General features: G+C 40.2%; 1 protein-coding gene across 5 annotated transcripts in view; it reads right to left on the bottom strand.

Moving 5' to 3' along the window:
• Positions 1-12928, bottom strand: part of rptor (regulatory associated protein of MTOR, complex 1) — a 337285-nt gene that overhangs the window by 188898 nt on the left and 135459 nt on the right. For all 5 annotated transcript variants that reach the window (XM_041216771.1, XM_041216772.1, XM_041216769.1 and 2 more), the window contains one exon: positions 10802-10861. In XM_041216771.1, the coding sequence (XP_041072705.1) occupies positions 10802-10861 (60 nt within the window). The remainder of the gene's footprint in view (positions 1-10801; positions 10862-12928) is intronic.

The raw sequence follows: 12928 nt of genomic DNA, 5'->3' as shown, positions 1-12928 counted from the left end.
TACTAAATCGAAAGACAGCGTTTCATTAGGCTGATGTCCTGAAGGTGGACCCAAGCATCCCAGAGGGAGGCAACATCATCGATCTTACGACATACCACCCCAGCCTCTGAGTTGGTGTAAGGTCTCAAAATATTATTAGTAAGCCAGACTAAGTAAACTTTTAACACATCCAATAGACTGACAAATTCAAAGCTGTTAACCAGTCAGCCACACAAGAAGCCTAATGTAACCAAACCTTGCTGACTTGGGTGTGCCTTATTTAAACATCTTGAGCTTTCCTACATGTGGATGATTAATTCCAAGTTAGTTCTTTGGTGAGGAGTTACAGCATAGAGGTTTAGGATTTGTTTCAAGTCCTTTGACTATTATTCCTTCCAAGGTTAATTGGATTACCAATCCCAATGTTCTTACAACCGAAACAAGAGAGAAATTTGCCTGCAGTGCATTTGAAGGAGTTGCATCAGCCTTGATATTCAATAACAAAATCTAAATACATTCTAACGGTTTTAACTCTGCAGTAAAAATCATATAACCAGTCACATGGAATATGTACAGTGCACAAAATCTAATAGAAGCTAGCTAAAGCTGTCTAAATGTTCATAAATGTGACTCAAGGTGGCAAATGAGTGGAACAAAACCATCTATCACCGCACAAATACTGGTAAACTTTGAGGTGGCTAGAAAAAGCTGACCTCTTGAGCATCCCTGATTTTAATCACTCCAGCACTGGTGGCTGTGCCTTCAGCTCCAAAGGCCCTAAGCTCCCAAATTTCCTCCCTAAAACACTCCACCACTCTTCCCTGCTTTTGACCAGGCTTTTTATCAATGGCCCTAACATCTCACGTGGCTTAGTGCACAATTATTGTTTGATAATATTCCTGTGAAGCACCTTGGGAATTTTAAGTTAAAGGTGCTATATAAATAAAAGTGGTTATTGTTGTTGTGCTCGGAACATGATTTACAGGGCTACAGGGAAAGAGCACTGGATCAGGACTAACTAGATAGATTTTTCAAAGAGCCAGCTCAAATACATTGGCCCAAATGGCCTGCTTTTGCACTCACTGGTCTATGAAGATCAACACATACTGAAACTAATCCCAAAGTAGCTATTCACAAATAGTTATTGCCCCCTGAAATTACAACAATATTGTGTTTATAAGATGAACTGTATGAGGATATTTTACATGTCATAACATTCCTTCAACCTGTTCTACAATTTCTGCATTCCAAGCATACACCAACAGCTGATTAAATGGAAGCGATGCAAGTTGGAGTCGAGGTGTTCAATACAAAACCTGTTTGATTAATGCAATTACAGACAATTTAAAGTAGCCCAAAGAGATCTATAATAGAGCTCTTAGAAATCATTACGGTTTTATTATTTATATTGATTTCATTATGTTACAACAGAATTGTACAATAAAATCTGTCCAGTAGGTAGTAGTCTAAAGCCAGGTGTGATCTATAAACATACCATATTTCAACAGTGGTATCCAGTAGGTTTCTTAAAGAGGACAGAAGTGCCTTAATTATAATAGTAACCAATTCTGAGAATGCTTCCTAATGCCATGTGTGTAATATATGGATTGTCACCCTTTCCGTTAGACTCCTGCTAGGACTTGTTTCCCTATTCAGGCCTAGACAGCCAACATTGCCAGGTTGTTTCATTGTAGAGGCCATCACGGAATCAGAAAGTCAAGGGTTCAGGACCCACTGCACAGACTGCAGCACATCACCCACACTGACACTTTAGTGTCGTGCTGAGCGGCTGCTACTGTTAGAGATGACATCTTTGGAAAGAGATATTAAATCAAGATCCCTTCTACCTTCTCAGGTGGACAAGAACATATGGACATGTGGCCCATTGAGCCTGCTCTGCCATTCAATACGGTTGAATTCATGGCTGAGCTTCGGCTTCAACTTCACTTGCCCACCTGCTCCCGATGTCCCTCGATTCCCTGAGAAACCAACAATCTGTCTATCTCAGCCTCAAATATATTCATTGAAGAAGAAAGTGAACTGAAGTTGTAGTTGGTACATGTTGCATTCGGGTTCCAGCGAGTCCAGCATTCACAACAAACAGAAACCAAAACTGGAATTCTGGTTGACTAAAAGGGTGCCTGGAGGGCTAGAATTGTCAAAAGGGTACAAACCAAGGTGAGCTTGTTGTAGGGAAGCCACAAGTACTTCTCCCATTGGTCAAGAATAATAAATATAAAGTTTAAGTTAAGGTTAAGTGGTTGTGGGAAAGCCATGAGCATTCTTCCCATTGGTCAGGAGTTACAAATATTTGGGAAAAGTTATTAGTTGTATTTACACAGGTCCTCAGACTTGGACTGAATGATGCAAAAGATGTTGAAAAAAGCATATAAAAATAGGGGAGCAGCACTGTGGTCTTTGCATTTGCTAAAAGGGGTTCCAAAGAGGAGTCATATTGGATTCAAACATTAACTTTGTTTCTCTCTTCACAGATGCTGCCAGACCTGAGGTATTTCAGCACTTTCTCTTTTTAGTTTAGATCTCCAACATCCGCAGTATTTTGCTTTTATTCTTATTAAAAGGGGACACTTGCTGGGTTAGGAGTTAGTAGTTGTGCCAGTTGACAGGAAAGGTTTGGGGTTGACCATAAGGAACCCACATGTAGGTTTGGGGATTTACTGCAAGAAACCCAGTAGTGACTAACGTAATCGGTATATAGGTTTGGGGTTGACCACAAGAAACCAAGGTGTAAATTTAGGTTTAGGGTTTGCCGTAATAAACCCAGAGATGACTATAGGTTTGGGATTTGCCATAAGTAGTCCAAGGTATCAATGTTAGATCAGAATTAGGACTCAAGATTGTTGCTTTACAAAGAAAGTGAAAGCTGCCTTCATACTCAGCAGCAATTGTAGACTGGGAGAGAGAGAAAGAGAGAAAGCATTCAGCAAGTGGCTATGGAATAGACAGACTGAGAATCAGATGTCTTAAAGCTGCAAAGGTATTTTTGTATGTATATTAGAATTAAGTCGACTTAGTTAGAATCTATGATGCTTCAAGGGTCAGAGGTTAAGTCCCAGGAACTAATAAGAGAAGACCCAAGAAGTCCTGGGACCCACAGGAATGACAGTGTATCGTGCCATGCCTCGGCTAGTGGAAGTATTAATCTTTGTTGTCCAATAAGCCTCGTTAGTTTGCATTCTAAATTAGCAATTGTCCTTTTTGCCAATACGGTCATTCTCCGACAAGAACTTTCTTACTCTGGCGTTTAGTATATAGTTCAAATCCCAATAGGGCAAGATATTCATCCTGTAAACAATGACCAGAGCTGCTGTGGTGACAGTAAGATCCAGGGAGGTGTTAGGAATGTCTGGTGTTGTAAACAGTTACACTTTAAACAGTCTATTTAGTTCCAAGATAGAACGCAGTTGGGGATCTAGAGGATGACTAATTAGCATTTCTACCTGAACACAAGGCCGATGTGTTTCACATTGCCATGAGGTTGGACTTTGACAAGAGTAGGATCTAGCTGTAGGTTTCCCTAAAAATATCATTAAACATCGTGGACAGTGTTAGTCTGCAAGAATCTGAGAGTTAAGAATCAGGGATTATGGGGAAAAGGCAGGAAAGTGGAGCTGAGCATTATCAGGTCAGCCATGATCTCATTGAATGGTGGGGCAGACTTGATGGGCTGAATGGCCTACTTCTGCTCCTACATCTTATGGTCTTATGAGGGAGAGAGAACGAAGTGTCTAATTAAGGGACAGATAAAGTATAACTGTAGAGGGAAATTTTCAGTCATTTTAAATGTTAAATGAGGGATCTTTTCCATAGTTTAAAATACAAGCTGCCTACTAAAATAGTGTTGCTTTTGGTTTGTTTGTTACAGTTAAAGTTAAATCTTGTTTTGTGACCCTTTCAGTCACTCACTGGAAGTTTGAATTTCTTTGTAAAAGCTAACGGTCTCGAAAGGGATCATGACAATATGGAGATGCTGGGAAAATTATCTGTAAGTTTGCAGTCAACACCAAAATATGCATGTATTAGGACTGAAAAAGATGTTCAACTACTGCATGCATATCTCAACTGGTTGAGGGCATTGACTTACGTTTGGAAAATGGTCTTTAACTTACCAAAGTATTACGCTGGTACATGGGAAGGCCAAATGCTAAACCTACATTCACCATACAGGAAAAGGTAGAAGCTAGTGACAACAGAAAGAACTGGGATTACAATGTTTCCTTTTCTAAATGTTTGTGATTAACACCATGAAACTATAACTATAACAAACAGGATTCAAGGTTGCACTCACAGGACAATTCACTACAAAACAAAGGTGACCTTTTTATCTTTATTCAAATTAGCGAAATCAAGATCTTGCACAATGTGTCAGATCAGGTCTCCTCACATGGGTGAGGGATACTGAGGCTTTGTAAAGGATGCAAAGTAAGGACACAAGATTAATCCCCAATTCAAAACACCTTTGTTACCCAAATAGGCTGAAAGTGGGAGGGATCCATATAATTTTAAAGAAAATGGTAGATTCAGGATTGATTTGACGCAGCTTTATTAAAAGAGGCAATTAGATTGTATTTACATGGGCCATTTTTTTTCCAACTGGACAGGTTAGTTATGCAAGTTATGCAAGGGCAAAACTAGATTGAATGTTGGACAGTTCTTCTTTTCCCAGTTAAGAGTGGACCTGTGGAACAGATTCTAAGCTCACATGGTGAACAGTGACTTGTGATATTGCTTCAACAGAGAGCTGGGCCCATTTCTGATGGGGTGGAGGTTAATTCCTATGAGGTAGGTGCGGTAAGATAAATTAAAGTCAGTTTCAACTCCTGGACTAGTATGATCACCTGATTTTCACCCCTCTTGGGAAATTTCAAAGGCTCCAGATGAGCAGGGTGTAAATGTATTGAGATACACAGAGCATCAGGACTATCAGGACCAGGCTAGTTGGTCTTTTCCAGCCCACCATTTTTATATTCTCACTGTCAGGGGAAAAGAGGAAATAATTCAAGTATCTACAGTGAGTGGCAGGTGTAAATTTAACCAACGCAAGCAATAGTAAAATATTGCGTCAGAACAATTAATGCTTAACTTTTAAAGTACTCAAGTAATTTGCTCAAATTTATATGATGCTTAATTCATGTGAAAGTTCTTTATTCACCTCCCGTCTTTGGGTTATTCATAAATAAACTAATAAGATGCTGTAGCTACAATGAGTCACTCTAATGCCAAGTTTAATAAGTTTTATTAAGCAGCTAGAAGCATACAAACAGATTGCTCAGATCATCTGAATCACATGCTGTTTTCTGGGTGCATAGATTCCAATCATTTGGGATTCCTGCTATCTTTGAGTAAGATGGTTAAAGGCAGAACCTAAAGTTATTAAAATCCAAATTTTTGCAATTAAGTTAAAGGTATGTAATCATTCACTTGCTGAACTAGGCGGCTCACTTTTTTACAGAATTTTACAGCAGGAGGCAGCCTTCTGGTCCATTCTGCCTTTGCCACCTCTTTGTAAGGGTTATCAAATCAGTCCCACTCCCCTGCACTTTCCCCCAGTTGTCATTTTTTTCTGCTTTCATGTAGTTAACCAATTCCCTTTTGAAAGTTACGAGAGAATCTGCTTCAACTACTCTTTCGGACAGATTCCAGATCATAAGACACCGCATAAAAAAACCTCACCTCCCCTCTGATTTTTTTTTTGTCAATTACCTTAAATCTTTGCCCTCTGGTCACTGGCCTTTTTGCCAGTGAAAACATTTTCTACATATTTACTTCATCAAAAGCATTCATAATTTTGAACACCTCTATTAAATCTCCTCATAACCTGCTCTGCTCTGAGAACAATCAGTTTCTCCAATCTCTCCACATAACTTAAGTCCCTTACGTAAGATAAAAACAAAAAACTGCAGATGCTGGAAATCCAAAACAAAAGCAGAATTACCTGGAAAAACTCAGCAGGTCTGGCAACATCGGCAGAGAAGAAAAGAGTTGACGTTTCGAGTCCTCATGACCCTTCAGCAGAACACTGTTGAAAGGTCATGAGGACTCGAAACGTCAACTCTTTTCTTCTCCGCCGATGCTGCCAGACCTGCTGAGTTTTTCCAGGTAATTCTGTTTTTGTTTAAGTCCCTTACCCCTGGCACCATTCCAGTAAACCACCTCTGCACCCTCTTCAAGATCTTGATAATCTTCCTAACGTACAGCCCCTAGAATTGGACACAATATTCCAGTTGAGGCTGAACCAGTGATTTACAGAAAGGTCTAGCATAACTTCCTTGCTTTTAGACTCAGAATCCTATATGTTTCTAAAAGCCTTTTCAACTTATCCAGCCACCTTCAAAGATTTAAGTATGTGAAGCCCTAGGTTTTTTTGATTCGAAAACCATTTTTAAAACCATCATTTAGTTTATGTTGCCTCCCTACATTCTAAATACATCACTTCACACTTTTCTATAAAATTGCTATGTTTTCATTTCACCAGTCTATGTCCTCCTGAAATTTGCTATTCTTCTTAATGTTTACCATATTGGAATTTGGTGTCAGCTGAAAATTTTGAAATCACACCATTTTGTCCCCAAATCCAGATAATTAAACTACATTAAAACAAACAGCGGTCCTACAACAGGTCCTAATCCTGGGGGATAGCACTGCACACTTCCATCCAGGACAAAAAACTATTCACCATTACTCTCTGCTATCTGTTAACCAGATGGAATTGCAGAAATGAACATGCATTTCAGTTCCAAAGATTGTAGCATTGTGAAGTACTGTGCTGCAGGATTATTAATTATGTGGTGCAGTGGGCCAGACAGTGCACAGTGGACCTCTACTCAAATCCAGTTCAGAATGGTGGGATGAGATTCTTCTGTTTGTTAGATGTAAGGGCCTACATGTGATGAGTTTGGCGAGAACCAATCCAGTTTCTCTTGGCCACAGACTTGCAGCACAAACTGCACTTAATTTTTAGCTCTAATTAGCAACCTCGCAGAGAAATGACACAAGACAGTTCCTATGGCAAGTGTGCACTGGTATAGTAGGCACGCTGCTGGGTCAGAGTGGAGTGAAGGCTCTGCACCTGACAGTATGACACTTAGCTTAGGAGTGTTTGGTGGAGACACCAGAGTGCCTGAAAGATTTCCATTGCTCAGGATTAACATCCCTAACGTCAATGGGCACAAGATATACTGATAACCAATCACTTGCACCAAATTATGCACATTAGCCATTATACAGTGTACGACATATATAACTGTTTAGTGAAGCCAAGGGGGAAGTCAAACTCTTCCTTTTTTAAGGCTTTTGCCATTATCAGTGTACAAATTACAAAATACAGTATCCTAAATTGCTTTTATGGTAATGAGATCTCAGAATTTAAACTTATTGATCTAGTTTGATTGAAAATTTATCAATGCAACAACTGATATCTTGAACTAATTCTCTTTGCTAATTGCATATTCAGATGCTTTATGTCAGAAGTATCAATCATGGCCAGAAATAGCAAGAATTATATATTCCCAATATGCCCACATCACCCCACCCCAACCCATATAATAGCAAAATGTCAATTTGCAATTATGAAGCTAAATATTGGTAGTTTTCTATAATGCAGTTATGAAGATAATTTGGATGCCAAAATAGCCTGAAATTGATCATTGAAAGGGACCATAAAGACAGCAGAATTGAAGTAACCTCTGCACTTCTGATCTATTAAAAGCAATCATAGGAGAGATATTGGAATGAAATCTTACTTTAATCACTTAAAAAAGCTATTATTCCCCATTATGTGGTCTCAATTTACAAAACTTGGATATAGATGTTCCCATTCCAATTTTCTTAAATAATCTGAAAATTAAGTCAGTTGCAAATCAAATAGTACAAACCTACAATGGAAAGCAAAGTAAATGAAAGTGTGCCTAAACACACACAAACCAAAATCTTAGGGTGAGCAATGCCACGAACAATGGAAATTTTACTTACCGACTTAATTCTGCACCATGCATTTCACAAGCATCAAGGGAAAGAGAAATGTTCCTTTTTTTCAATTTATCCTTCATTTGCGCACAATAGTTTTAAAAAATTCGTTCATGGGATGTGGGTGTCACTGGCTAGGCCCGCATTTATTGCCTTCTTGAACTGCTGTAGTCCATGCGTTGTAGGAACACCCACTGCTGTTAGGGGAGGGAGTTTCAGGATTTTGACCCAGTGACAGTGAAGGAATGGGCGATATAGCTCCAAGTCAGGTTGTTGTGTGGCTTGGAGGGGAGCTTGCAGGTGGTGGTGTTCTCATGTGTCTGCTGTCCTTGCCCTTCTAGATGGTAAAGGTTGTGGGTTTGGAAGGTGCTGCCAAAGGAGCCTTGGTGAGTTGCTGCAGTGCTTTGTGTACGTGGTACACACTGCTGCCACTGTGCATTAGTGGTGGAGGGAGTGAACATTGAAGGTGGTGGATGGGGTGCCAATCAAATGAGTTGCTTTGTCCTGGATGGTGTCAAGCTTCTTGAGTGTTGTGTGGGGACTGCACTCATCCAGCCAAGTGGAGAGTATTCCATCACACTCCTGACTTGTGCCCTGTAGATGGTAGACAGACTTTGGGGAGACAGGAGGTGAGTTACTTGCCGCAGGATACCCAGCCTCTAACCTGACCTTGTAGCCACAGTATTTATATGGCTAGTCCAGTTCAGTTTCTGGTCAACAGCAGCCCCACACTGTTGATAGTGGGTGATTCAGCTAAAGTAATGCCATTGAATGTCAAGGGCAGATAGTTAGAATCTCTCTTGCTGGCAAATGGTCATTGTCTGGCACAAATGTGGCTTGCAACTTGAAGCCTGAATATTGCCCAGGTCTTGCTGCATATGGGCTGCTTCCGCATCTGAGTCGTGAATGATGCTGAACATTGTGCAATCATCTGTGAACATCCCCAATTCTGACCTTATGATAGAAGGAAAGTCATTGATGAAGTAGCTGAAGGTGATTGGGTTTAGGACACTGCCCTGAGGAACTCCTGCAGTGATGTCCCAGGAGTGAGATGATTGGCCTCCAACAACAAGGGCCATCTTATTTTGAGCTAGGTATTATTCTAACCAGTGAAAAGCTTTCCCCTAATTCCCATTGATTTCAGTTTTGCTAGGGCTTCTTGATGCCACACCCTGTCAAAAGCTTCCTTAATGCCAAGGGCAGTCACTCTCACCTCAAATGGAGTTCAGCTGTATTGTCCAGGGCCTACAGCTGTTTCTTGATAACACGTGGACCGAGTCATATTGGCTGAAGACTAGCATCTGTAATGCTGGGGGCCCCAGGAGGAGGCCGAGATAGATCATCCACTCCACACCTTTGGCTGAAGGTAGTTACAAATACTTCAATCTTCTCTTTTGCACTGCTGGGTTCCCCCAACATTGAGAATGGGGATATTTGTGGAGCTTCATGTTAGTTGTTTAATTATCCACCACCATTCACGACCGGATGTGGCAGGACTGCAGAGTTTAGATCTGATCTGTTGGTTGTAGGGTCACTTAGCTCTGTCTCTTGCATGCTGCTTGCACTGTTTGTCATGCCAGTAGTCCTGTGTTGAAGCTTCACCAGGTTGATACCTCATTTTTAGGTATGCCTAGTGCTGCTCCTGGTATGGTCCCCTGCATTCTTCATTCAATATCAATAAATGAAATCTCATATTTTGGAGCACTAAATTAACCTAGTTAAGACTATTTTGGGGTTTTAAAAGATTTTTTTAAATATTCTTTCAGGGGCTGTGGGCTTCCCTGGCAAGACCGTTTGTTGCCCATCTCTAACTGCCCTTGAGAAAGTAGTGTAAATGCCTTCTTGAACTGCTGCAGTCCATCTGGTGCGGGTAGCCTCACAGTGCTGCTAGGAAGGGAGATTTAAATCCAGCAACCGTGAAGGAACAGTGATATAGCTCCAAGTCAGGATAATGTGTGGCTTGGAGGGAAACTTGCAGGTGATGTTGCCATGTGTCTGCTGCCCGTGTCCTTCTTGGCGGTAGAAGTCACGGGTTTGAAAGATGCTGTCGAAGCAACCTTGACAAATTGCTGCAGTGCATCCTGTATATAGAATACACTGCTGCTACTGTGCGTTGGTGGTGAAGGGGGCGAATGTTTAAGGTGGTGGTTGGTTGCTGATCAAGTCAAATACTTTGCCTTGGATGGTGTCGTGTTTCTCGAGTGTTAGTGGAGCCACAATCACCTCCAGGCAAGTGGACAGTGTCTGATCACACTCCTGACTTGTACCTTGTAGGTAGAGTGGACAGGCTTTAGGGAGTCCGGAACTATCTCTGGCTTGCTCTTGTAACAGTATTTATATGGCTGTTCATGGTCAATGATAACCCCCAGGATGTTGATAATGGGTGTTTCAATGATAGTAATGCCATGGAATGTCATGGGGAGATGGTCGGATTCTCTCCTGTTGCAAATGTGATATTTTCACTGCCTGGCACATGTGTGGCACAAATGTTACTTGCCACTTATCAGCCCAAGTCTGACGCATATGGACATAGACTGCTTCGGTATCTTAAGAGTTGCCAAATGATATGAATACCAAACATCACATTCTGCACATATAGAAGTTTTCCACAATTCAAATGTGCACTTAAATGACTGAAAAATAATCAACTCTTGCCTGTCTTCCCATCCCCCAATTTTCAGAAATGCAGCATTTGCTGCATTGTTCTTTTCTGTAGCGTGGGGAGGAAAAAAACTTGACAAAAGCAAATCATTGACCTGCTTGGGGGAGGGGTTGCTAAATGTACATAAAATAAGAGATTGCAGGCCAACACAAAAATAATACACAACTTACTTACTTTTCTATCAAGTCCAGTGTAACTCCAGGCACCAGTTTGGCACTCCTTTGCATACAGAACCTGCAAATAACAAACAGTAAATAACTAAGTGCACGTGGGGGGCAGGATTTTAAAATTATAATTGCTTAATGATGGAGAGGCGTATTATTATTGCACCACATCCAAAATTTACAAGATTATAACTTTTCAATTTTATAATCCTTGGAGAAAGTAGCTTTTGTGGGAGGGAGCCAGAAGAAGAGGGAGCATCTGACCATGACATGCAAGGAACCCAATCTTAAAAAAACATATGCATCGAAAGATATACACCAATACTTGTTAATTCCAGTGACTGCAGCTTGAAACTACTTGGAGATTACCTGAAGTTAGCCTGAAAGGGGGTCATGTAAGTTTCACTGCACCTGATCCAGTAATGTGCAGCTCACTGAAGCTTACACTCACATTCTATTCAATATCACATTGCATTCAAAAAGTTCTCTCTAAGTGTACAGCTGCCAACTTGTCATTATGCATATAATTAGAATTGCATGTGAAAATTATTTTTGCTGATTCATGTTATGAAATAAATTGGTAGAATTGGAGGTCAAACAGTACAATTTTCCTTCCTTTCAGCTCAAATTGAAGGAATAAATAAAAAACAAAGGAACGTGAACACTACATATAGCTGCCGAGATAATCTGTATCAGATTATTAACTCTCAAGACTTTAGTTGTTGATTAATTCTCAGACGCTCCTTCTATCTGAAGTATGTTGACCATGTGACCACTGAGGTTTCTTTTTATTTTCTATTTAATTCTCCTTTCTTTAATTTTAAAATAAATCTTCTGCAATAGCTCAGGTCAAATGGCTAGGTACCTTTCTCGTTATCGACCAACAAAAGATTCAAGTCTACAATTGGCAGAATTTGCCTGCCACAATTTTATTTCATTATTGTAGTCAAGATGAGGAATGTTAGAGATGGAGCATGGATCTTTCCAAATTCCAGGCATCTAGGATGTAGGAATCAACTCTGAGTATATTTGGGAGAGTTAATCTGCCCCAACTTGGACAATTTGTGTGATAATTTTCCACCTCCTGCACCAGAATTTGCAGCTAAGGGTACTTAGGTTCAAGTGCATCAAACTATGGCACTTGATCATAACCTCCAGATCAAGAAGGACATTATGATGAAGCACTCCGAGCAGAAACTATTCTATTTTGAACAGGGCCAATAAAGCAACCCTGGGGTTGGTCAATGTCACCAGACAAAATATACATGACAAATGACCTCCGCATGAGTAAGATACCACTAATACAAATAGATCAGTTAAAATAAAATTGTATAATTAAGATTTAGTTTTCTTCATTATTGATGCAGATAATGTCCATTGGGACTGCTCACTGATTAGAAAAGGCTTCAAATGTACCAGTGGACATCACATGCTCTCTTTCCACATAACACAGGAACAGAAGTAGGCTATCCAGCTAGAGCCTGTTCAGCCATCCAATTAAATCAAGGTACACCTTTCTCTGTATCTCAACATTACTTACCTGTCTTTCATCTATATCTCCTGATACCCTTACCTAATAAATAACTGTTGTTTTCTGTCTTATAAATTTCAATAGGGTAGATAGAGAGAAACTTTTTCTGATGGGAGGACTCTAGAGCAAGAGGGCAGAACTTAAAATCAGGGTCAGAACATTAGGAGAGAAGTTAGGAAACATTTCTGCATGCAAAGAGTTTTAGAAGTGCAGAACTTCCTCCCACATGAAGTTTCTAACTAGATACTAGCTCAATTAATAATTTCAAAGAGGGGATTGATAAATTTTTGCTGCCAAGCATATCAAAGAATCTGGAGCCAAGGCGTTATGGAGTTAAGATACAGATCAGCCATGATAGCACTCAATGGGGAGACAGGTCAAGGGGCTGAATGGCTGACTCTTGTTTTTATATTCCTATCTGAATTACGGTATTGAGGAAATAGTCTACAAGCAAATGACAAATCCTTGTGCAAGTGTTGGGATCTTAGATCAGAAAACTACTACAATCAGATCTTGTTATGATGAGCAACAGATCTGTGTCCAGCAGAAGCAGTTTAATACAGATAAATATCATGCATGTGAGCAGGGCTAACATCAAACATATGT

This window comes from Carcharodon carcharias, chromosome 22, assembly GCF_017639515.1.
Source record: "Carcharodon carcharias isolate sCarCar2 chromosome 22, sCarCar2.pri, whole genome shotgun sequence".
Taxonomy (NCBI): domain Eukaryota; kingdom Metazoa; phylum Chordata; class Chondrichthyes; order Lamniformes; family Lamnidae; genus Carcharodon; species Carcharodon carcharias.
Note: the sequence above shows the minus strand (reverse complement) of the source record. Positions and strands in the feature narration are given on the sequence as shown.